Source organism: Cervus elaphus, chromosome 9, assembly GCF_910594005.1.
Source record: "Cervus elaphus chromosome 9, mCerEla1.1, whole genome shotgun sequence".
NCBI lineage: Eukaryota > Metazoa > Chordata > Mammalia > Artiodactyla > Cervidae > Cervus > Cervus elaphus.
In genome coordinates, this window is record NC_057823.1 from 28,099,428 (window position 1) to 28,126,904 (window position 27,477).

Here is a 27,477-nt window from a genome sequence, read left to right on the forward strand (position 1 = left end):
GTATTGCCTGATTAACTCTTGGGCATACCCACATCTTAGACCCCAACTTCATGTGCACATAAAACAGCCAACACATAGTCATAACTGTACTGAGGGGAGCTACCAGCTTCCCCTAGGGCCACAGTGATCTGAATCCTCTGGTACATAAGATACCTGAAGACGACTGTGGAAAAAATGAAAAGCTCAATCTGGTTCTTTCTCCAAGTACTAATACAGATAAAGCAGAAATTGTATGCATGTAACGTTAAATACAGATCTGTAAAATAGTTGAGGCAGATGGGGAACAGGCAGATGCCTTTCTTAGTTGATCTGCTATGATGAATTTATAGGAGCTGGTACACATCTTCTCTTCTTTCTCTCAGCATCTTCCTCTCCATCTGAATGATGAGATCTGCTTTGGAAAATGGATTTCTTTTCTTCTTGTTCTCAGGGGTCCCAGAGCCATTCTCCTGCTGTCCTGGGTATTCTTCCTGGGAAGAGTAAAACCTCACGAGGCAGAGCTTGTGGGCTCCAATACAACAGGCTTCAGGGTACCCACAGAAGATAGCTGGAGTTGAGGGTATGGATTCAGAGCCCCAGGTTTAACTCACACAAGCGGTCAGACCATGAGGAAAGAACTCTGACTGCATTTCCTTCAGTGGGGAGGAACGAGGCGACACCTGCGTAATACTGACCGAACGCAGGCTGCACAACACTAACCCAAGGGTGAAATCCTGGGAGGAGGTAACAAAGGGAGCCTCGATGGAGAAGAAACCCAGCTAGAAGCTCCGTTCTTGCTACCAGACATCTGATCACCTGAACAATCTGAAGCATACATGTTTGTGTATGGATCAATTTAAAATTTTATATTCAAGATCTACTTCAGAAGGGCTCAACAGCAACTTTCTTGCCTATACAGAACCCAAAATGTTGTTTTTAAGGTAAAAAAAAATAGAAATATTTTAAAATCTGTTTATTTAGCGTCAGTAACCCAATGATGATGATGTGCAAAGACTGAATTTACCTCCTCGTACAAATCCATTAGTAGCTATTGCTGATGTAGACAATCCTGTGATAGTTGTCACAACAGTGGCCATTGCTATTACAATGACTGACAGACCTTTAGGGAAAAAGAAAAGAAAACTTGAGAATACTTTTAGTCTCATTCAAACCTGCCACATCTAGAACTGATGAGTCTAAGTATACTGAATTAACATTATAACTTACAAATTATCTTATTTTTAACCCATTTTAGATCAAATCTACAATTAGAAAAAGGGACATTAAGACAACTGTCTGACACAAAGGAGAATGTAGCTTAGAATGACTCCAACTGCTTGAATTTTATGAAGTTTAGAGCCTACACATGCACTCAGTTACTTTGCCTACTCATTCTCAAATGACTCAACAGTATGTAACTTCACTCACCTATTCCAGCTTGACCCACAATCCACGACAATCTAATAAAGAGCATCACTCCCCAAATGTTTAACATACAACGTACCTAGAAGAGAAAAAACCAAGTCACAGAGGAAAAGAAATTAAATACAATATACAGTAAATGCTCAACTAGCCAATAGTTGGATAACATACTTTTTAAAGCTACAGAAAGTCATTTCAAATCTCTTATCCGAACCTTTTCTTTAACAGATATTTTTAAAAAGAGCTTTAGTAAGAGCTTCAATGTGAGCTAATTGAAGTATAAGTATGATGTAATATATGAGTGTGTGTACACACACAAATTATCTGAAGCAGCAGAAGCAAATGAACAAAAAAGATACAAGGAGTATTTTAAGACTTCAGTCCTAAAGAAGAGCAGTGTATGTTCCCCCCTTTTCAATCCAAGTAAGTTTAATTTTTAACTTACTCTTTAATAACATCCTCATTTCATAATCTCTAAGTAGCCTTAAATACTCTGTAATATTTGTCAACTCAAATGCTAACTATTCACACATGTTTCAGAAACCAAAACTCTTTGTAAGACAGTATCCCCAACTTATTTTTACTTTTATTTATTATGTTCATACATAGTATATAGTCTTCTGAAATGCTAAGATCTAAGACTAGGCAAACGATACAACCCAGAGCATAAAATGCACTCAATTCGACAGTAAAACTACGACTAGAATTGGAATTTTCCTTCTACTCCCCTAAATGTCAATGCAACTATAATTTAGTGCTTCCAAAGTCTCAATCAGACTGTCTACTCTAGTTAGATCCTTAGAGCCTATTCAAACACAGGAAAAAAAAAAAAAAAAGTAAATCTGAACCTTAATCACCTAAACCTGTCTACTGAAGTGATCTCAACATAAATATTTCTCCTATATTCTGCTGCTTAACTTCTACACATTTCTCTTCAAAAGACAATCTGGTAGCAGGAAAGGAAGCAGGCACATTTCAGCTATGCTGCCTGCCCGGTTTCCTTAATTCTGCTGCTCCCATCAATGAACTAGCTTCATACTTGATTTCTGAGAAGTGACAATGTGTGGGATTCATAAGAAGTTATAAAATATAATTCAGAGGTAACCAAGTATAATTCAATTAAATGAATAAGCATATTTCCTTTACCCAATTTAATACCCAGAAGAAAAGGAGGTATAAGTTATTAATGTGGTCCTCCGTAAAAACCAGATAAAACAGTTTTAGGAAGAGAAAGCATTATTTGAGAATTCATGATAATACTAGGAAGATTTTCTAATAAACAGAAATATGTAACTCTAAAATTAAGTTCGTAGGTACATACTAGTACACCCTTAATCCAGCCAAACTTCACCACTCCTTTACTCTCCGCAGTGTACGTGACCACAGCCTCTCTGGTTGGCGTGCTTTCTTCTCCGTTTGCAAAGCCATCCTCAAAAGGTTCCTGGTCATAAGAGGAAATGTGAATTATGCTTAAGAATTATTTAACATGTAAAACCACTTGATAAAACAAACATCACTGAACGCACTTCACCATGTTTAAGGAGGGCACAGTACAGAATTCCAAGAACCAAGAGTTTCTAAATATTTTACCTCAAAGTGAAAGTCACTCAGTCCTGTCCGACTCCTTGCGACCCCATGGACTATACAGTCCATGGAATTCTCCAGGCCAGAATACTGGAGTGGGTAGCCCTTCCCTTCTCCAGGGGATCTTCCCAACCCAGGGATCGAAAATGTAAATCAATAAAGTGGAAGAAAACCTTACTCATTGAGTTATAAATCTGTAAATCTTATTGTGACAGCAAATCCATTTTAATAATTTTAAATTTTAATTACATTTTGGTGGTATCCAGAGAACACAAAGAATACTGTTTGCTAAGTGTAGGCTAGCCAGGTGGGTCAATTCAGACCTTGTCTTTCTAGTTACAACTTTATCTTGCCTGAGTGCATCCAACCCATATCTGAGATTTCAGTGTTAACACTGCCAAACTCCTCTGTCGTCAATGAACAGTCTTCTCTGTTGACCCCAAGGTTCATCCTGACCTGTCTTTACTCAGCACTTCATTCAGTGCTCTTCCCTCTCTCCTAACTTTTCTCAGATTCATACATGAACTGGTTGACAGAGTGCATTTCACAAGTGTTTCCCTCTAAGGCTTTTATGTTTCACGTCTGATTCTATAATTCTTAGTTTCTGTTCTTTACATTCTCTTTCCCTGTCCATAGTTCCTTTAAAAAAATCCTTTTCAGTGGTTACACCCTCTACAGAATTCTGAATATAATTTTTCTCATAGAAATGACCTGAAGCAAGTTTTGTGTTACAACAGAGTGAAACGTATGTAATAAAACAAACTTCCTTTTTTTTCTTTGACTTCTGTTAGCCAAGTAGATTCAAATGCATTGTTGCTGATGGTTTTTCAAAGTGCTGTCAACCAAGACCTGCTGTTGTTTAGTCGCTAAGTTGTGTCTGACTCTTTTGCAACCCCATGGACTACAGCCTGCCAGGCTTCTCTGTGCATGGGATTTCCCAGGCAAAGGTACTGGAGTGGGTTGCCATTTCCTTCTCCAGGGGATCTTCCTGACCCAGGGATTGAACCTGCGTCTGTTACATTGACAGGCAGATTCTTCACTATTGAGCTACATGTGTTTTTCATTTATCCTGGGTATACACATAGGAGAATTGTTAGGCCATGAAGTACTTGTTGCAATGACTACATCTGGTCATCTTTCTCACCTCTTCTTCTCTATCAGACTGCAGACTGTCACTCCTCATTTCAGTCAATGGATCTGCCTTATTTTTAGCCCTCTTTCTCGCTTAGAATTTGACATAAACCAGTAACAGCTAAACATGTTGGAAACATGTACAAACAGGGAAAATGTAACCAGGGACCTGGTAGCTCAGCACCCACTTTGGCTTTACCTCCACTGTTGTTTATGTTCTAGACAGGAGGACATTACTGATGAGTTCCCCAAGCCTGGCCCCCAAAAGAGAACTAATGACTCAACTGTTCCATTATTCAAGTAAAACAAGAACAAAAATGTCTTAACTCAATTAACTTTAAAATAGCCAGAAGTTCCTTAGATTTCACTCTAGGATATTTAATGCTCTTCAGTTATAAAATAACACTTTAAATTATTATATAGCCTGCAAGTATTACAAGAAAATTCAATACCTATGATAATAAAGAGAGACTTTCTATTCCCATTTCTATTAAAAGAAAACTAAAGATGTGTGTACCTAATAGGCTACTTTCTCCAAAGCTAAGTACTAATGTGGGTGTCTTTAATAATTCAGAAGCAAGAGGGCATCTCAAAATTTTTGCTGTGGGTGTTTATTAGAATTCTACCTCAAAGTTGAAGATCTAGCAATAATTATACTACTTTCCACTATATATGAACTATATTTAAAATACAAAGTAAGGTTTTTCTGCATGAATAATGTATTTTAAAACAAAGACTAATCCAAATAAACTTTTAACTTCCTTATCATGTTATTATAGTTCTACTTTAAAAAGTGTTATTAATCTTTAAAATACAATTCAAAAATTAAAATCAATTATGTCATTTATATTTAAATCAATAAATTTAAGTAAATTGGGTTTATAATTATATTAATTTCCAAAAGAACAGGAAACCAATGTGGAATACACATTTTGTTTCTATAAATACATTAGTTTCAGAGAAATAAGGAAACTGTTGAGTATGGCATTTTATCTACACATGCACACACACTATTATATACAAATCTTATTACCAGAAGAATTTCACATGTACAATTATGGACTATATATTACAGTGACAGAAGGTACATAAATAAAATCTTTTATCTATCTACCATTTTTAGAGAAACAATGGTTTGTTTTTTCATTTGTTTGTTTGTTTTTATTGTTTTTCATATGATGAATACAATGTCAAAAATAACAGATGATTTTTTGGATAATACCATACTGAATGAGATGGACCAAACTAATTTAAATACATTTGGGGAAATAATCTTTCAAAATGTAGCACTGTGAGCCTGGACCTACAGAGCAGGGATTAGGACTGGGAGCAAGAAGAGGGTGAGGAAGAGAGGAAGAGGCAGGGGAAACAATGCAAGACCCGGACAGGGAGGCCCACAGTGACTGCAAGGATTTCTCAATGAAACAGATAGAGATCCTGGTAAATTATGTCAGTCTGAAAAGAAAATTAATTCAGTTGGACATACTGAATTTGAGGAGCCATGAAACAAAGAGTTCTATCAGGCTATTAAAAAATTCATGACTGGAACTTAGGAGAGGGGCCAGGGATAAAGAGCTAGCGGGAGAAGCTATGGGAAAAAAATGAAGAGAGAAACTTGGGCAGAGAAAACCTGAGTAACTGACCACTTTTTCTGAGATACAAAAAAATATAAGAATGAAAGGAAACTCTGGTTTCCATGGTCATAATTTCTTTGCAGGGAGTAGAGAAAAGTAGAATTTTTACACTGTGGATACTCTCCCGTGTATATTCAAATTTCTACCTCAACTTGATCATTCTTTCTCCTCTAATCATGGTTATCTTTTCGCTATTCACTGCACATTCCACCTCCAAATGCCCAGCTAAACTTGCTGAAATACTATACAGTATATTTATCAATGCACACTGATCTGGCTTCACCATGCTACAACACTGAAATAGTTTAAAGACATTCAAAGACTACTCTGCTGCCAAATATAATAAATCTAATGTACATTTTTTAGTCTCTGGCTCAAAGGTCTTTTGAAGTAGCTCATGATACTGTTGACAAACCCCTCTTTCTTCAAACATTTTTTGAAATACCATACTCTCTCAGCCTCTTACCCCCTGCATTTAAATGGTAGAAGTCACTTCAACACTTGGTCTTAGACCATCTCTTTTTTTCACCCTATTTCTTCCCTATAGTCATCTTACCTGACCTATAGCTTTAACCACCATCTATATGTGACGAGTAATAAGTGATGACTCCCATACATTTTCAGATCAGATCTCCCCTCTGCATTTCAGCCCTCTATGTAAACACTGATGTTGTCACTTGATCAGTTCGTTAGGTTTACTACTCTAGCTCTTACCATATGAGGAAAAAAGAAATCGTCGATGTACCACAAACAACAACTTTTTTCTAAATAAAAAGAAGAGGAAAGTAGTCTCTCTGTTTTGGATTAGTTTTTAATTCTTAAAGGTTTCAGTGAACACTTAAATATCAAAAAAGGTATTTGATCAGAAATACAGTAAATTCTTAATAATTAAAATTGTTTATAATATAAATTAATTTAGATTTATTCTGCAATGCATGTCTTTGATCTTTAAGAATTTACAGTTTTTCAGTTTCTAATATCCAAAAATTAACTTGTCTTTTAATTCACTGGTTTAAATTATCTTTTACATATCAGAAGTCATAGTTCATATTCTGTGTGACCTAAGAGAAAATACTACTTCAATACAAGGGGTTGGTTTAATGATGATTCCTCAGTAAGAAAAAAAAAGAAAAAAATTTCTTGCCAAATTGACTTGCTGTTTCTTCCCTAACACAAGAATTTTCCTGAGTATTTTAGAGACAACCTAGGATGCCACATTTCTTTTTACAATAATGGACAAAAACAAAGCTTTAGGAAAAAATACTTATCCAACGGTTTAATTACAATTAAAACCATCTCACTGCCTCTGTAACCTAGAGTGCAATATTATCTTCTGTGTATATCCTCACCATGGGCATGCCAATGCACTTTTCATTGACAAATGCTTTAAGTAGATATTACATTAAAATGTCACAATTGTTCTCTTTCTTTGGACATCCCAGTTACTAAGTGCACAAAATTTTCATCTCAAGTGTACAAAGTAGTATAGATGGTGTTTGTGACATCACTAGACAAGGATGTGAATACCCACGAAAGATGATCGTGCAGGGATCAGAAGGATTTATGATCACATGTTTTCTCCAAAGTTGAATAAAGGGGCTTATTATTGTTCAAAGGAAAATCAAGACTGTCTAGACAGTGCAACTTTTGAATACAGTTAAAAAACACTAATAAAACACATTTTGGGCAAAGCCTATTGCCTATCTATTCATTTTTATACAAATTCATTCTGTTTTTACAATTAAACTGGTAAAGGCTTGGTAAAAAGTATCTCAGCTCAGCAATTTTAGATCATAGAATGCAAAAGACAGTAAGCTACACACTTTTTTTTTAATTTGTGGGGCGGGGGGGGAAATGTTTGGGTTTTTATTGCTTTACTGATGTTTTAAAGAACTGAGCAAAGCTGTACCAAACTATCTCTTGAGGTCTATAGCTACTAAAATATTGTTTCCAGACAGACTTAAGGCTGCTGAAATATGGACACCCTTTGAAGAGGGAAATGTTCCAATCCCTTAAAATAACTCCTGATATTCTTCTGTTATTTGAAGATCCTACAGTTGCAAAAAGCAGTTTCTGGGCATAAACTACAACCACATCCTTCCATTCATTCATTAAACAAATATTTACTGATTGATTTTATTAAGAACCATGCTAGGAACTTTTCAGCACTCCCAGAATTGATATTTTTATAGTAGAGACTAAAAATGAAAAGTAGGCTTTCTATCTTTTATTCAGGGCATTTTCTACTATTACCAGTGAGTCTCAACCAGTCAAAGAAACGGTGGGAGCTTCTTTTCAAGTCACAGTCTCTTTTATGATGGTTTGTTTCCTAATCTGTAAAATGGGATAATAAATCCCTGCCTACGTGTACCATCTCCTTGGAGTCTCAAAACTGTAAATAAAGATCAATGTGTCACAGCCACATATAGCAGTTGAGGCTTCTAGAGCCTGACTATCAAGTCAGCTGATATGACCTGACTGTAGGACAGCAACTTAACTTTGCGTGCCTTGTGAGAAATGTGAGAGTGTGACTCACAGTTAATACATTTCAAAAGGATTAGCTGAAAACTTATTCCTAGGTGGCCTGGCTTTTCAATGCCTGGCCACTTCTCAACAAGGACGAGATTACACATTCAGCTGACCCCATCAGAGCAAAGGCAGCAGTCTCCCCGGGGCTGCACATGCTCTCAGCGCCCACACTGCGCGGCTCTCGTGGCACCTGCTGGGAAGCTCCAACGCTCCATGCCACATGGAGGACGAAGTCCATGCCAGTGAGCATTCCTAACTCCTCTTACAACTAGGGATCCTTCTCCTTTTGTCCCCACACTGTATCTCTGATACATATGTTGCATTAAACCTCGATCATGTTTTACGGTCTCATGAATGCATGCTTCTGTGTAAAGGTCCACTTATTTAGAGGAAAAAAATTTTCTATTAGTGTTACCTCAGCAACTAGAAAGTAGTTATTAAACTAATACACCAACTTACAGAGTTAATGTGAGGGTTGTATAAGATAGGGTAGTCATTTACATAGACACACAAAGTTAAAATTATTGAAGATGAAAATTGCAAAAAAAAAGAACAACAGGAAACAATATTAGATTGCTTTAGTTTTTCAACATGACAAAATTATATGTACTGGCTAATCACTTTCTGGCTGCCACAAAATATGGGCTAATGAATCATTTACCCTGCCAAATAAAGACTAGGGAACTACACTGTGTTACACCATTTTGATCTATGAAGTAATATTTGGATTCTAAACACAACTGATCTGACTTTTTAGACAGTAAATCAACCTTACCAAATAATCTTAAGCCACAGGGGAAAAAAAACATGAACAGGAAAACAATGTCAGGGGCAGATATAAAGCTATAAAAGTTCAAATGCATTTAACAACTACTTATTTAGAAGATTGAAGAAGGAAATGGCAACCCACTCCACTATTCTTATCTGGAGAATTCCATGGACAGAGAAGCCTGGAGGGCTACAGTCCATGGCTGTCACAGAGTCGGACATGACTGAGCGACTAACACTATTTAGAAGACTCTATGCGTAGGGTGGTAGCTATGCTCTACCAGAGAACAGAGAAAATTTTAAATACACAAAAATGCTTATCCTTATTCAGGTTATCAAGTTATCTATTCATTGATGTGGTTGTGGCAGACGATGATAAAAATTTCTGTTAACTACAACCACCAAAAAGGTCAAAAGCCCAGCATGAAGGGTGATCACGTGTAAGTAGAACTAAAACATTAATCATTCCAGAAGTTTCAAATTCTTCCAGATTAATATTTGTACTAAATGAAAAACAAGCAGGAAGAGCCTATTTAACAGTGCAACAATCTGCCTGAGTCGTTAAATACACCTTATATCTGTTTCTGAGCAATTCTCTTATTATTTCCTATAACTATATACACACATGGAAAATATCACAGAGAAAAGGATGATGTCCCCCCCATGACTTTTAAAGAGTTTGACTCTGGATATGAATTGATCTGTAGGTTAGGCAATAATTTGGTTTTGTATATCTGGACTCCTATTATCTGTCTGGCTTCCTTTTATAACAGCCAGCATTTACTGAAAGCCTACTGTGTGCCAGACATTTCCCTAAGTGTTTACACATCCTCTTCCCCTGAACTAGCACATCTTTGAGAGATAGACATAAGCTCCACCTAACAAAGGTGGAAACAGTCTTTTGACAGGTTCCCCAAGCCATGCAGCTCTTAAGGTGGCAATGCAGAGAATCTTCTAAACGAGAGAATTCCACACACTACAGTGACAGCGCCAAAGTGAATTATTTTAAGCTGTCTATTTTGGGTAAGAGGACAATAGACAAACTGCCCAACTTAAGAAACTATACTTCCCAATTCCTCAGCTATTTTCACTCTTACCTTGCTTCATCCTTCCTTCCTCTGCTTCCCAATCTAGAGAAACTAAGGGTTTCTGACATAATCCTCCTAAAAAATGACAGAAGTAGTTCTGCCCTGCCTGACAGTGGAGGGGATTTTCTAAAAGTCTCTTTCGCTCTGCAGAAATTCCCCCAGGGTCTACAGTGTATGCGAGGCTGCTACAGACAGCTGCATGGACCACCTATGAGAAAGAATTGCTAGTATACAGACAGAACCCACCTGGAAGGCATGTAAAATGTTTAAATATGAAATTGCCCAAGATAGTTACATGAGTTCTTTAACTCTGGAAGCTTTTCTGGATGCTATGGTGGTAGGGTAGTTAAGACAGACCAATCAATCACTTGGTTTCTATGTTACCTAGGATAATCTTTTTCCATACCACGTTAGCTGCTCAAGTTAGCAACCTCTTTTGATCAAATGCTCTAGGTCAGGGCTTCCCTGGTGGCTCAGTGGTAAAGAATCCACCCGCCAATGCAGGAGACATGGGTTCAATCGCTGACCCAGGAAGATCCTATTCGCCTTGGAACAGCTAAGCCTGTGCACCACAACTGTTAAGCCTGTGCTCTAGAGCTTGGGAGCCGCAACTACTGAAGCCCACTTAGCCTAGAGCCTGTTCTCCACAGCTACAGAAGCCACTGCAAGGAGCAGCTCAAGCACTGCTAGTAGACAGAGGAGCCCCCGCTCACCGCAACTGAAGAAAACCCTGCACAGCAATAAAGACCCAAAGCACACAAAAATAAATAGATAAAATCACAAAATCATTTTTTAAATGCTGCTTGGAAAAGGCAAAGGAACCAGAGATCAAATTGCCAACATCCACTGGATCACTGAAAAAGCAACAGAGTTCCAGAAAAACATCTACTACTGCTTTATTGACTATGCCAAAGCCTTTGACTGTGTGGATCACAACTGTGGAAAATTCTTCAAGAGATGGGGATACCAGACCACCTGACCTGCCTCTTGAGAAACCTGTATGCAGGTCAAGAAGCAACAGTTAGAACTGGACATTGAACAACACACTGGTTCCAAATCGGGAAAGGAGCACATCAAAGCTGTATATTGTCACCCTGCTTATTTAACTTCTATGCAGAGTTCATCAAGGAAAATGCCAGGCTCGATGAAGCACAAACTGGAATCAAGATTACCGGGAGAAATACCAATAACCTCAGATATGCAGATGACACCATCCTTATGGCAGAAAGCAAAGAACTAAAGAGCCTTTTGATGAAAGTGAAAGAGGAGAGGGAAAAAGTTGGCTTAACATTCAGAAAACTAAGATCATGGCATCTGGTCCCATCACTTCATGGTAAATAGATGGGGAAACAGTGGAAACAGTGGCTGACTTTATTTTTCTGGGCTCCAAAATCACTGCAGATGGTGATTGCAGCCATGAAATTAAAAGACGCTTGCTCCTTGGAAGGAAAGTTATGACCAACCTAGACAGCATACTAAAAAGCAGACATTAGTTTGTCAACAAAGGTCCATCTAGTCAAGGCTATGGTTTTTCCAGTAGTCATGTATGGATGTGAGAGTTGGACTATAAAGAAAGCTGAGTGCTGAAGAATTGATGCTTTTGAACTGTGGTGTTGGAGAAGACTCTTGAGAGTCCCTTGGACTGCAAGGAGATCCAACCTGTCAGTCCTAGAGAAAATCAGTCCTGAATATTCATTGGAAGGACTGATGCTAAAGCTGAAACTCCAATACTTTGGCCACGTGATGCGAAGAACTGACTCACTGGGAAAAGACCCTGATGCTGGGAAAGACTTAAGCCGGGAGGAGAAGGGGCCGACAGAGGATGAGATGGTTGGATGGCATCACTGACATGATGGACATGAGTTTGAGGAGGCTCTGGGAGTTGCTGACGGACAGGGAAGCCTGGCGTGCTGAGGTCCATGGGGTCGCAAAGAGTCGGACACGACTGAGCAACTGAACTGAACTAAGGTCATACTAGGTTCTTTCCTCCCATATATGATTTATCATTGCAACCTCTTGACCCCTGGGATCCACCTACACATCCATGCCCTTTCTGGAAGGCTTGAAAAATAAAATTATCCACACAGAATTCTTGAAGTTTATCATTGGTGGTTTGTGTCCACACATACCAAGATTTGACATAACTGAAGAAAAAGTAAATATTAGTCTGTTTTAGAAGTAAATTTTCTGTATTTTTACAATTATAGACTTTACTATTTCTACTAATTTTTCTTCAAGTTTTTTGTACATCCTCAAAATCCTATCCTTTAAAGTTAGGAAATTACTGAAAGACTTCTAACTAAAATATTTAATTTGATATAACACTGCTTTATTGTGGAAATTTTGGTTTTAAAGTATTTCCTCCTGGGGAACTTTTTGCTTGCTCTTCCCTCTGTCTTTAACACACTTTGAAAATGGCTGGCTCCTTCTCAACCTTTAGGTCTTCGCTCAAATGTAGCCTCCTTCCCAGATCACCCAACATACAGTTTCTTCTCAGCAGTGCCCCTTTTATTTTCTTCATAGCATATATCACACTTGGTAATTTATTTATTCAGCTCTTGTTATTGAAGCATCTACCTCCACTCCTTCAAAATACATTAAAATGGAGCCTTTCCTGTCATTTTTAATCAAAGACACAGAAAATGAATATTGAGCCTTTATGAGCAATCCCCGTTTTCCAAATAATGTCCTGAAATAGCAACAAGTAAAATTTTATGTTCCTGCTCCTGAATCAGATCCAGGTTCAAAACCTAGCTCTGCTACTCACTAGCTGTGTGAAACTCTGACAAGTTAATGTTCTGGCTCTCAGTTTCCACATCTGTAAAATGGAGATTGTATTACCTATCCCACAACGTTTGAGAAGATAAAGTGAGAAAACATGATTGTATAGAACACAAAAAACTCTCACATGCTGCTGGTAGGAATATAAACTGGTACAGAACTTTGGAAAAACAGTTTGGGCATTATCTTTGTAAGCTGAAAAAAATGCATACCTTTTGATCCAGCAAATCTACTCCTAGAAATATCCCTATAGATAAACAACACTTAAATGAAGCAGGACACATATTAAAATGTTCATGTCAGCATTCTTAACAAGTGCCAAGGACCAGAAACAACCTCAAACATCCACAACTACAGAAGAGTAGCATTTCATATAATGGAGGATAATCAGGAGTACAAATGAATGAATTATAAATACACACAGTGAGCAAAAGATGACAGATAAAAAAGAACCATAGGATTCCATATAAAGCTTTAAAGCAGGCAAAGCTAGACTAATGGTCTTCAGGAGTACATAAAGGTGACAAAAGACATTTAAAAAAACCACAAAAGACCAAGACCCAGACCCCTAATCACCATTTAAGTTAGGATTGTGGTTACTTTTGGCACAGGAAGATTACAGTGGGGTACACAGAGGGCTTCTGGGGGTGCTGGTCTATTCTTTGATTAAACTACACAGAGGCTTTATGTTTTCTCTTTGCTATATTTCACAATTTTAAAAAGACCTTTAAAAGGTGAAAAAAGAAAATGTATTAATTACTTGGTACATTGTCTGACATTAAAAGTAAGTGGTTGATAAATTTTGGCTATTATTATGGACAACAAACAAGTGATCTGTTATTGCAACTGCCCATGGGTGAGTTTAAATAACTAGATGTTGAACAAATACATAAATACTGCAAAACATTATTAATCTAGACTCTACTGTATTGCTTCGTATAATATTGACAGTTTAAGATTACCTTTAGAAGAGTAAACAAAAACATGACCTATACATACAAATATGGCTCTCCATGCTGAATCATGCTAAAGGATTATACCCTCTACCATCAGCACGTCAACAGGATAGTGTGAAGAACCTGGCTCTGAAGTGATCACTCTACTAGAAATGCTTTGTACTGTCTCTAGTGTTTAAAGTGTGTTTAATAAATGAGAGCTTCCTCCCTGTGTTGCTTGCTTTAGTGGCAACTGATAAGCACTTAGAGCAGGGCTAGCAAGGGTTAATATTACATTGCACAGCAGAAACAAAACTTCTGGGCCCGGCTTTATTTAAGCAAATTAAATCATTGTTAATGACAGAAAGAGGAGTGGGAAATCTTCCTTTCAGGGTACGGTTAGTATAAGAGAATTCACTATTTTCTTTACAAGCAGCTTATTATTGATTAAAAAAAAAAATTATACTTCAGGAAGTTAAAATTCACCCAAAAAATGCTATTTAAATTGTAAAAACAAACTTTTGAACTAAGGCATTCATAAAGATACTTTAGATAAAAATTTCTCATATACTTCAATAGCATCTACTTAAAACTAAAGTAAGCTAAAGTGTTAAAATTAATATTATGAAGCAAAGCCAAATCAGTATCTACAAATGGATGCATACATATGCAAATACAGATGTCAAAGTGGCTGGGCTTATTCTAACCATTTTTTCACCAAGCACTAGCCAGTTATATCATCCCAAAGCTACCAACATTTCCTATCCGTGCTGTCGGTGATTGGTGTACTCAGTGTAATGCCCCCCCATACAGACTATGCTCTCAAAACAAAGTATTGTTTTACAGGAATCCAATTTGCTCTGGCTAACAATGGTCTATTAATATCCAGCGGCATTAATGCAGAGCTCAAAACTCAAGTGCCACAGATAAAAGTGGATGCTGTGACCATGTGACTTTACAATGAACCAAGTCAGAACTGCTGATTACAGTCAAAGAATTCAGTCCTCTACCCAGCCCGTCTTGTTCAAGACTGAGTTACAACAGAATGCATTAAGAATACTTTAATTTATACATCATTTCAAATTCCACACAACCTGCTAATGTCAACAAACTATAGCTTAAAAGAACATTTTAATTCAGGGGACCAGAAAAGTTATTAAGTGATACTGGAAGATATAACTGTATCATTTACATTTCAAATTGTTTTATTTTTAAAAGAAGAAGAACCAGAAGTTGTCAAGGATATAAACATGTGACTTAGTGACATCCTAAGTATATAGTATTAGAAAAGCAATAAACATGGAGAAATGTGCGATAACAAAACCTACATTTGGTACACATTATGCACTCAATAGTTCATATATTTCTTAGATGAATATATGCTATTTCTCACTATTGAATTAACGTCTTTCCCATTTTCTGTAGAAGAAAATTGAGGACCTGAGGTGGCAAGTACTCTTTCTAAAGATCATGCAAGTATTAAGTGGAAAGGGCAAGATTTAAACCCCTCACAGTCAACTAACTATGTATGGAAAAAAAAACTAGGACAAATTGAAAACAAGTAAATATCAGATGACAGAAAGAGGAACTAAGAGCATCTTGATGAAGGCGAAAGGGGAGAGTGAAAAAGCTGGCTTAAAACTCAACATTCAAAAACTCTAAGATCATGGCATCTGGTCCCATCACTTCATGGCAAACAGATGGGAAAAAAAATGGAAACAGTGACAAGCTTTATTTCCTTGGACTCCAAAGTCATTGCAGATGGTGACTGCAGCCATGAAATTAAAAGATGCTTGCTCCTTCAAAGAAAAGCTATAACAAACCTAGATCGTGTACTAAAAAACAGAGATGTCACTTTGCCTAAAAAGGTCCATACGGTCAAAGCTATGGTTTTTCCAGTAGTCATGTATGGATGTGAGAGTTGGGACCATAAAGAAGGCTGAGCACTGAAGAACTGATGCTTTTGAACTGTGGTGCTGGAAAAGATTCTTGAGAGTCCCTTGGACAGCAAGGGTATCAAACCAGTCAATCCTAAAGGAAATCAATCCTGAATATTCATTGGAAGGACTGATGCTGAAGCTCCAGTACTTTGGCCACCTGATGCGAAGGGCTGACTCACTGGAAAGTCCCTGATGCTAGAAAAGATTGAGGGCAGGAGGAGAAGGGCCAACAGAGGATGAAACGGTTGGATGGCATCACCAACTCAATGGACATGAGTTTGAGCAAGCTCCGGGAGATGGTGAAGGACAGGGAAGCCTGGCGTGCTGCAATCCACGGGGTCGCAAGGAGTCGGACATAACTGAGCAACTGAAAAACAACAACACACCTATCTAAGGGTTAAATCCATATCTTTGATAATTAGATTCCTAGGATGTTTCAAAATTGACACTCAGCTATCAATAAAAAAAAAAAAAAAAACCCACAACAAGGTACTACTGTCATAATGATAACCAAAATCTGTCTAAGACATATTCTTTGGGAGGGAGGAATAATTTTTTTCCAGGTAAGTCTTTTAAAATTTGGGAATCATTGGTCCAAACAAAAGGAAAGGGAGACAGACAGCTAGTTTCAAAGAGATGCAGCCTCACCAACTGTTAGTTAAGTGCTTAGGAAAACCACGACCTTGCAAAATACAACTGCTACTCCAAGACCTTCTGAAAACCCACCTCCTCCAAAGACAGACTGGAAGACTAAAAGCAGAAATGTGAGTTAACAGTGCTTTGGAAATAAATGTACCACTTTATACAATATTAACAGATTCTTCACAGACTTTCCAATATTAAAGATGCAGAAAGAGATAAAGTCCACTGACTCAACAAATATTTCATTGAGGGCCTGATGTGTTTAGACAACTTTATTTAAGGAAGGATCTCATGCAAAATTAGGAAAAAAGTGACTGTTCAACAATTTTAAACTAGTGATGACTATTTAAATGAAAGCACAGGCTAATAGGTTCTCTGTGATGAGGGAAACGCTATCTTCCCTGTCCGGTATGGTAGCCACCAGCCAACATGTGGGTACTGAGAACTTAAAATATGGCTCAAGTTAACACATTTTTAACTTTAGTTTAAACTTAGTTTAACAGCCAAATGTGACTAGTGGTTATAGTGTTGAAAAGTAGAACCCCAGATCATAAAAATTACCTCCCACTTTTGGGAGAAACAGATAAGAAAGAAGAAACGAAGAAAAACAAAAACAAACAAAAAAAAACCCCACAAAAAAACAACTTACTGAGTCCTTTTATAACAAACTTTCTTAAAATTTTTTGAAAACAATTTTCTGTTGGGAAAAGATCTATTCACACTGTAAAACTGAGGAGTCCAAACATTTTTTATTTTATTCAATGAACTAAAAAACAACTGCCATGGGTATTTTAAAAAGAAACAAACCGCCAAAATAGCAAGAACTTGTATAGTATTAAACTGTAGGACACTGGAATTAACTGGGAGTTACGATGGTTGTTGCAAGTTCCAGCCTTGTCTCTGCCAGTCGTGGGTCCTATGATTTTGGACAGGTAGATCACTTAGCTCTTTCATGTGGTAAACTCCCAAGTGTGCACACTGGGGCCAGATGGCTGTCCAATGTCCTTTAGAAATTCTAGATGACGATATAAGGAAAATAAAAGTTTAAGATTCTTTTGCAATATTAATTTATAAAGAACAGTTCTATTATTCAACATGTAGTGACTGAGGATCTGCTATGTAGTAGGGACATAATGATAAACAGCCACAGACACAGTCTGCTTCTCATGGAGCTTGAAGTCAACTCAAGTTGACTCAAATAACCATCTTAACAAACACACTCCCTCTAATTGAAATAAGTGCTCCAAGAGAAAAGAGATTTGTCCTAGACTGGAGGTTAAAGGCTTCCTCTCCCAGGAAATAAGGACTGAAGTGAAACTTTAAGACTGAAAAGTTTTATCAGTGTGGTGTGGGGGAGAAAGGAGGAAGATTTCCTGGATCGTATTCCATACTACAAAGGCCCAATGGCCAAAGAAAATACTGCTGTTAAGAACTGAAACATTTAAGAGGATGTAGCCCAGAGCTAGACAATGAAGGGCTAGTTTTAAGCCAAGGAATAACATGCTCAATTTTGTTTTAAAAGGATCACTCTGGGCACAATAAGGATACGGCACAGTGACTAAGAGGAAGCCATAAAAGGTTGCCAGAGAGGGACATGCTGCAGTTGTCTAGGATGGCAGCAGCGAGGATGAAAATCATATTTAGAAAATAAAGATGATGCAAAGAACTTGGTGATGACCTGGATAGAGAGAGATAAGGGAAAGTGTCAGGGATGACTGTCTTCTCAGTTGTGCAATATGAGAAATGGTAGTACCATTCAGAAACACAGGACACGCTGGAAGAGGGCCTGGGTGGTTTTGTTTTGGGAGGCTGAGGGAGAGAAATAAGTTTGTGAGCGTGGGCTGTCTTTAGACATGAAGCAAAAATGTCTAGCAGGCACTGGATGCCCAGGACTCAGAAAGTGCGTATTATTAGTTAGAGACAGAATCTGGGGAGTAATTAGCCTACAGGTGATACAGAAAGGTGATATACAGAGAGACGACGACAAAGGAAGAAAGAAAGCCAGAACCAAGCCTAAAGGATGGCCACTTTAGAGACAAAGGAGACTGCAGAAGACTCTGCGTTGAAAAAGCCAAAGAGGGAGAAGGAAAATTAAGAGAGTGATGTTATCGAAGCCAAGGAAGTGTCAAGAAGACTTCACAAGAATATCAAATGCTGCTGGAAGGCTGAATGCTACTAAGAAAAAGGGTTTGCTGCAATTAATGATAAGGATGAAGGAGGTCACCAGTGACTTTTAACAAGAACTATTTAGGTGAAATGATGGGGTAAAAGTCATGTCACAGCAGATGGCTAGGATCCTCATAGTTCCTTTAAGTCTCGCTCTAATAAAGCACAGTCAAGCCACCTACCTGCAATACAGCTCTGAAATGACGCACATACTAAACTCTGTTAGAAACTACATCACTGAAGGCACCAATTCACACCGACCCAACAAAGAACCACCCAGAGGTTTCCAATATGCTTACTCTAGATAAACAGCTAGTTTGTCAGTGTTCAGGAACAGCATAGAGAAAATTTCAGGCAGAGAAATTTCTGAGTCCAAGGGTACTATGACTACACCAGCCACAACCAGCTTCTACACAGAGATGAGATTCCACTAAGCTACATTCGCTTTTCAGGCCTCCCTCTTCTTCTAATCAGAAGTCCCCAAGCTCTCTTTGGGCTTTAAGGTTTCATAACAGCTTTGTGCTAAGTTGCTTCAGTCATGTCCGACTCTGTGCGACCCTATGGACTACAGCCTGCCAGGCTCCCCTGTCCATGGGATTTTCTAATTTCCTCTGTCCATGCCCTTCTCCAGGGGATCTCCCTGACCCAGGGATCAAAGCCATGTCTCTTATGTCTCCTACCTTGGCAGGCAGATTCTTTACCAGAATAGCTTTGTTGTTGTTCAGTCCCTCAGTTGTGTCTGACTCTTTGCCACCCCATGGGGAGCAGCACCCCAGGTTTTGCTGTCCTTCACCATCTCCTGGAACTTGCTCAAACTCATGTCCATTGAGTCAGTGACGCCATCCAACCATTTCATCCTGTCGGTCATCCCCTTCTGCTCCTGCCTTCAATCTTTCCCGGCTTCAGCGTCTTTTCTAATGAGTCAGCTCTTTGCATCAGGTGGCCAAAGTACTGGAGCTTCAGCATCAGTCCTTCCAATGAATATTCAAGACTGATTTCCTTTGGGATTGACTGGTTTGATCTCCTTGCAGCCCAGGGGGCTCTCAAGAGCCTTCTCCAACACCAAAGGTCAAAAAGAATCAATTCTTTGGGCTCACCCTTCTTTATGGTCCAATTCTCACATCCATACATGACTACTGGAAAAACCATAGCTTTGACTGTATGGATCTTTCTGAATAGTTTTAGGAAAGCACTATTACAGGTTCTAGTGGAAAATGGAAGAATAATAAAGCCAATGGCAGATGATAAGTTTAATATTTAATGGGAAACCATTGATATGTTTTTAACTTCGGTAGTTAAGTAGCTTTCCTTGTCCATCCCTCACTCCTTCATTTTGCTGAATCAACTCACTAGTTCCCCACTCCCTTATACTCTGAAAAACTACCAGTTCTCATAAAAACACATTTTTATGCTAGAAATTAAAACCCATTTTCTTAGGTTCTGTTACTTCACAAACCAGTAGCTGCAATTTTACGTGTTTGCCCCATTATAGAACTAACTTGTAGGATGAAACCCAACTCTTGAGTCCACTTACCAAACTTGCTCCTACCAGTCTCTCACCTCTTCATAAACATTGACTCAATCCTCAACAAGTGAAAACTCCTCAAACAGTTGCTAATCTCAACAATTTCACCTTTTAAACATAATCAGCGTTTAAACACCTGTCACCATATCAAACACGATCACCTTCATAACAGTCATCATCATCGTAACTAAAACACTGCTAACTGGTTTCCCAGCTTCCACTCTTATGTGCTTATGGGATACACCCCACACAGCAATGAGAGTGATGTTTTACAAATGTAAGTCAGATCATGTCAAGTCTGTGCTCAACGCTTTCCATGACTTCCTACATCACTCAGGGTAAAAGTCTAAGTCTTCATCACCATCTACCAGGTTCTACATTGTTGCTCCTCACTACTGTTCCAACCTCCCCTATCACGCCCCTGCTAGTGACCCCAGTCATGTTGGTCCCCTTATTTCTCAGTCAAGTCAAGCACACCCCAGGCACACGCCTATCTCAAGGTCCTGGTGTTTGTAGTCCTCTGCCGACTCTTCACCCAAGGTATTTGCATGGGCTGATCTTTAGCTCCTGTCTAGTGACTGCTTATGAGTCAGAAAGGGCTTCTCTAACTCCCCTAAAACAGCACCACCCCAGCCATTACCATCTATCTACCTTTCATTTTCTTCACAGCAGTTACATCGGACTTACTGGCTTACTTCTCCTCCCACTAAGATGAAAGCTCTACAGTTCTTTTGTGCCCACTGCTGTATCCCCAGCACTCAGAACAGGGCTATTACTGGTGCTCAATCAAGACTTGGAATAACTAAAAAATTCATATTCACTTCACTTCAGCATGGAGCCAATCTAATTAGTACCACAGACTTTAGAAACACAGATGAAACATGTAATAAAAAAATTAGTGAAAATGAACACACTCAACACATAAGAACCAACAAACTCTCTTTTGGTCCTTTAAACTCTGGCCTAACAAGACCAGGAATGTATGTGTGAACACAGACACATGAAGACATTGATTACAAAAGCAGTATACAGATTTTTTGCCACATTTTAAACCCTAAATTTATCTTTCCTTCTTCCCAGGCAGTCAGTTGGTGTATACTTGGAGAATGTGTACAGTTTATGGGTAAACCAGACTTCAGCTCTGGTGGCTCTGGTCCCTGGTGGCTCAGAGGTTAAAGCGTCTGCCTGCAATGTGGGAGACCTGGGTTCAATCCCTGGGTCAGGAAGATCCCCTGGAGAAGGAAATGGCAACCCACTCCAGTACTCTTGCCTAGAAAATTCCATGGATGGAGGAGCCTGGTAGACTATAGTCCATGGGGTTGCAAAGAGTCAGACATGACTGAGTGACTTCACTAAGTCACTAACTAAAAGTTGCTCAGTTGAATTCTCCAGGCCAGAATACTGGAGTGGGTATCCTTTCCCTTCTTCAGGGGATCTTCCCAACCCAGAGACCGAACCCAGGTCTCCCACATTGCAGGCGGATTCTTTACCAGCTGAGCCACAAGGGAAGCCCTTATAAGGTGGGGCCCCTGCCAAAATCATGAAACAGTCCAAGTTTGTGCCACACACAAATATTTCTGATCAAGGGCCCACCTCTACTCATTCCTGGACTTACTCTCCTCCTTATCCCCAGGGATTTGACCCATTCTTTTTCTTCCTGGGTGATCTTCCAAAACTCAAGCTCTGTACTGATATGATTAGCAGTGTGTGGAATTTTTTGTCCAAGACTCAACATACCCCACTTCAGAGTGGTAGCTACACTTGTTTAAAGTCCTTATTAAGTGGGAGGAACTGATCACCCTGATACACTCAGCAAACAAATCTTTATTAACTGCCTATTCTCTGTCCAGAGATGAATGAGCTCAGGTCCTAGTGAAAGAGACAGTCACATTAGTCAATAATTCCCCCTCTCTTCTTTCAGTTATGTAACCATTCCACTCTCAGGTCAAGATAGAAGAGTGATGTTGGCAACCCCCAGCATGTCCCCCTCAACATCCCTGCCATCTCAGATCAGGTCCAGGGAATACAGAGGAAGAGGAAACAATAAGAAAGAGGAGCTACTATGTCCTGGCAACAGTCAAAAAAACCTGGGTGTGAATTTCATTTGTACCACTTTCTATGACAGTGGTATTAAGGAATTTCTTCAGGTTCTATGAGCATACTTTATCATGAGTAAAATGTGTCTAAGACTTATTTCTTAGGCATTAAACCAACATGCTTAATGAAACATGAGACATTTTTCCACATTTGATGTTTTCTATCATACACGCTGAAACTGTCTATCAAATACTTATTTGTTTACCATCTAGTTTTTAATTTCTTTTTGTAGGGGCAGGAATCACTAAGTCAGTTTTATTCTTTTTTGAAAAAAATCAATTACTGTTATCAGCTTTTAAGACTTTCTGTCCTCTTTAAAATTATTTTCTCTCAGCTTCCCTGACAATGCTCTCCCGGCTGTTTCTCACCAGCCTAAGAGCTCCTTCTTTATTTCCTTTGCCAGTGTCTCCACAATCTCCAGTAGACCTCTAGGCATTCTCCAAGTCGAAGGTCAGACCATGTTTCTGTTCTCTTATCTACCCACTTTCCCCAAGTAACTTCATACACGACTTTAGACCATCAATACATATACACATACATATGTATACATACACACACACATATATTTCATATACATATATATTCTGCCCCTTCTCCCTCAAAATGACTCTTGGACTAAGATGTCTTACAAGCTACTCAAAAAGCATTCTTTCTTTCCTCCCCAAATCAATGTTCCTTCTCCAGTCTTTTCCCATCTTAAGCAAAGTACCATGTATTCAGCTGCTCAGGTCCAACACCGAGGAGTCAGCTTCTCTTTCATGCCCATATCCAATCCACGTACATCCCACTCATTCTGCCCCCAACCCTTATCATATATGGTGAGACCACAGCAAAAGCTGCTTCTGTTGTCCCTCCTGCCAATCCCGTCTTCATCCAGCAATCCAAAGATGTTAGAACAGTTCACGTTGCTACGTCACACAAAATCACTTTCCACTACCTTTATAAATAAATCTTATATTGGCCTCCTTACAGTTCTTTGAACACACCACTCTCACTGTCTTCAGATTTTGTTCCTTTGACCCGGCATGTTGTTCTGCTCTATCATCAGCTTAGCCTTTAAGTTTCAGCTTCAGTGTCAAACTTTGTGAAAAAGGCCTCCCCAAACCTAACTAAAATTAGGACCTATTATATCTTCATCAACGTTCTATACTCCTCTTTCACAGCACCCGACGGGGGTGGGATTTAATTACATTATTTGTTTGGTTAATGTATGCCTACTAGAGTATGAGAGTCAGTATCTATTTTGCTAATCACTGCATCGTTCCATAGTGCCACAGTCATGTGACCTACGCCTAAGAAACTCTTCTCCCTAATAAATATTTGGTAAATGGAGGACTCAAGATGCACCTTGATTATTTATTCCTCTTCAGCTGAATTTTTAGGCAAAATGCTTTAAAAAGTCACAGTGCTAGGCAAAGAAAGGAACTCAAGAATAGGAAGACAGTGTAGTCCTTTCCCCCTAACAAGTTCCTGGAGTGCTTTTCTTTTACTTTTTTTTATTCTTCCATAGTTCCCAGCACAGACTTAGATCCATGGTAGATAATGAAGAGCTCAGTGATCTGAGCAGACTCCATGACAGTCAATCAAGAGCTAGGATTAAATGCTATAGAATTCTGAGCGCTATGATTTCATCCAGGGCTACAAGCAGTAGAAAAGATTTTAATGAGTAAAAGTCAATCTAAAAAGTGAAGAACAACATTTGGGAATCTTGCCAACCTGTACTATCAGCCTCACCCTGCCTCACCCTGCTCCTTCCATAGAGGTTTATCTACGGCCAGATTGGTACTCCTTAACATGACAATCTCTTTAATCCATTTGCTAATTTCTAAACAAAATTATCTTCAAGATGAGGTTCTATACTTACTTAACCTAATAAACCTTTTTCATTGCCCATAAAGAACCTGAATAGTAAAAGGTAAAAAACTACAAAGAACTTATTACACCACATGCTGCACAAATGAAACTCTGAACGTAACATTTTAGTTACTACATTCATCGAAAATTGTAGAGATTAAGAGAATCTTAAAAGTGAAATCCTAAAGTTTAACTATGTACTTTAATTTTTTTATTATTATTATTATTTTTTTGTTGCAGCACACAGCATATGGGATCTTAGGTCCCTGACCAGGGACTGAAGTCCTGCCCCCTGCATTGGAAGTCCAGAGTCCTAACCACTGGACCACCAGGGAAGTTCCTAACTATTTACTTTACGAAGGGCCAATATAAGACTGAAATAGTAACTGCACTAATCATTATTTTTCTGGTACCGAGCAAGGGCCTTTGTGTACATTTTTTTCTCTAATCTTCAAAATAACTCTGAAAGATGAGGAAGCTGAGGCTGACAGGCTAGGTGGCTTCTTCAACTACTTCTTCAACTACTATACATCTAAACAACGCAGGTGTTCTTTCTCATACATTGTGAGCTGACCAAAAACACTCAACAAAACCCTGAAACTTTGGGAAAACTACAAGTGCTTTGCTATTTAGAGAATTTAATTTAAAACAACAAAAACTTTCCCAGGAAGCATACAAGATCAAGGTATATTAATAATATCCTTCAATTAAAAAAAAAAAAGCCTGTAAGACTTATGCATAAATATAGACTGTTTTACTACTCAACTAAGGGCTTTGATGAAATAAACCTGAAAATATCTATATAATATTTTCAATAATAAAAATGCTCTAAGAAAAGGTAAATTACCAGCTTCATAAACCAGCTACATAATCTACTTTATAAGGACTACATAAGGAATTTTGAAAAAAAGAATAGATTTGAGAGAAACAACAGAAATATGAATAAAATAAGTGTTTTTGAAAAAATGTTTTCTTCTGAAATGACAAAACACCATAACAGAATGAAAGGGGTAGTATCACCCAAAGTTAAATGATGCCAGGCTTTTAAACAATCGATACACTGTAAGGGTTGGGACCTCAGTAACTATTTCAATGAATGTTAGGCCACATTTTCAAACACTGGGACAGGTGAAATCTTATATAAAATGACTGTATGAGATCAAATAATCATATCCAAAAGAAATTACATACTTTCTGTATTTCCATTTCAACTTTTCGACACTATGATCACATCAACCTACATGGTACTACTAACTCTTAGCATTCACAAATTCCATCAATGTAGTCATTATACACTTGTAAAGGCAGACTTCCAAGTAATTCAAGTTATAAAAAAAGTTAATTATGAATCAAATCTCAAAAGCATTAATGTTATCTCAAAAGAACGATTTTGTACCCTGAAGAAATAAAAAGTCTTATGGGGTCATAAAAAATAGAATTACAGAAATCAATAGTTTATAGGGATGGCTTTCTGTTCACAAAGTGTAACTACTTACGCAAGACCCCAGAAGGCCTTGTAGTTTTTTAGATAGACATCCTCCACAGAAAAAACAATTCTCCTGTTTCTCTCTCCGTCTCCCTCTTTTAGACTCTGCCCACTCCACCCCCCTTCTGATGTGACCCTCTTCCAAAAGGTTTACATTATAAAAGGTGGATTTATGCCATTATCAGGAACAGCTTGTCCCAAGATTTAAGATTTCTATGATCTTTGCATATTCAAGACTGCAGGAGCTGAGCTTTAATAATTCAGAGACCACAAACACACGCTGCTAAGGCTTTCCCTTCAAACACTAACGTTCCTACTCTTGGGAGCTCTAATGGGCTCCAGAAGCCATACAACACAACCTTTAAAAAACGACACGGATGGCAGGTTCTTTCCATTCTCTGCTGAGAGATGTCCTCAACTAAACCTCCCGCACATTCCCTTCTCCGGACCTAAAAGCACAACTGTCATTCAGAGGGATGGTAATTGTTAAAGCGTGGGTATGGGTAAGAAAAAAAAAAGCATAACTAGATATAAAACTGGATAGGGAAGGTTGTTAAAAGCAGCCTCTCCTGTATCACGTAACTAGCCTAACCCGCTGCAAACTTTCAAGAGATTAAGTTACATTCCTCTGCAATTTCTCCCTTGACAGCTGAATCCAGAGATGCCAGCGAGTCGTGCACGTCCATTCCCGCCGCCTTACGCGTGGAGAGCCGGCGGCTGTGTCCGGCGGTCAGCGCGAACCAGCGGCTGGGGAGGAGGGGAGGGCTGCAGAGAGGGCCGGGAGAGCTCACCTTCTCCAACTCATCGTGGAGCTCCGCCAGGCTGGGCCGGAGCAGCTTCTCGCCTAGCTGCGCTGCCGTGTGCCGATAGTGGTCGATCCTGGGCACGGCGTCCATAGTGTTGTGGCCGAAGGTGCGCAGGTAGTAGGTGTTGGTGTGGGTGTCATAGTAGTAATGCTGGTGGTGCCCACTGCCGCCGCCGCCGCCGCCCGAGTGCAGGCTGCTCCCCTCGCTCAGCACCGTGTCCCCGCCGTTCTGGAAGCTCACGTTGGGCCCGTCGCCTCCGATCCCTGCCGCATCCGACACGCTCTCGTCCGCCGACGAAGAGGCAGCCGGGTCCACGAAGTTCACGCGGAAGCGGCCCTTGGCTTCCTCGCTGGCCTTAGCCTGCCCGCTTTCGACGCTGGCTTTCCCTTCCGCGGGGGTCTCCTTGCCTCCCGCTCCAGCGCTAGCCGCCGCCCGCCCGGCATTCTCGGAAACCAGATCCACCTGGAAGCGGCTCTGGCTCGGGGTGGGCCCCAGGGGTCTGCCCAGCCCGTCGCCGGCCGCCGGGCCGCCCTCCCCGCGGACCCCACCGCCGCCACGGCTCACAGCCGCAGCATCCTCCGGCACTGAGGGCACGGCTGTGCCGGGCAGGTCCATCCTGGCGGCGGCCAGCGGGGCGGCTGGAGGCGTCTCCCCAACCCCGGACAGCCTCGGGGCGCCGGAGGAGGGCGCCGTGGGCCCCGGTTCCATCGCCGCCCGACCCCCGGCGGACCCGGAGAGCCTGGGGGACCTCGCGGGCTGCACGCCCTCCGCGCCCGCGGCCGGCGGTGGTAGCGGCCGCAACGCCAGGTGGGGGAGTCGCTCTCCCAGCCGCGCGCTCGCCGCCGCTAGCCCGAGCCGGCACGAACGCCTCCGGCGGCCGAGTCTGCGCGCGAGTGTGGCGGGCGCGGGGCGGGCCCCGCTGTTTAAAGCCTCGGCGGGGCCGCGGCGGTGGCGGCTCCGGCTGCAGCACGCGGGAGGCGGGGCCCCCGGCTCCTCCGCCCCTCAGCCCGCCCACCCGCGGACCGGCAGAGGCGCGCGGCAGAGGCTCCCTCGGTTCCCGGCCGGTCCCGGCTTCTGCGCGGCTCCACGCAGGAATCGCGTCCGGCCAGT

General features: G+C 40.1%; 1 protein-coding gene across 2 annotated transcripts in view; it reads right to left on the reverse strand.

The window, feature by feature from the left end:
• The window catches only part of SLC12A2 (solute carrier family 12 member 2), a 102,353-nt gene extending 75,142 nt beyond the window's left edge, over nucleotides 1-27,211 (reverse strand). For both annotated transcript variants that reach the window (XM_043912197.1, XM_043912196.1), the window contains exons 1-4: nucleotides 26,353-27,211; nucleotides 2,723-2,842; nucleotides 1,408-1,483; nucleotides 1,004-1,099 (exon numbers count right to left, since the gene is read on the reverse strand). In XM_043912197.1, coding sequence (XP_043768132.1) covers nucleotides 1,004-1,099; nucleotides 1,408-1,483; nucleotides 2,723-2,842; nucleotides 26,353-27,075 — 1,015 coding nt within the window. In that variant the 5' untranslated portion in view covers nucleotides 27,076-27,211. The remainder of the gene's footprint in view (nucleotides 1-1,003; nucleotides 1,100-1,407; nucleotides 1,484-2,722; nucleotides 2,843-26,352) is intronic.
• Nucleotides 27,212-27,477: the final 266 nt, after the last annotated feature.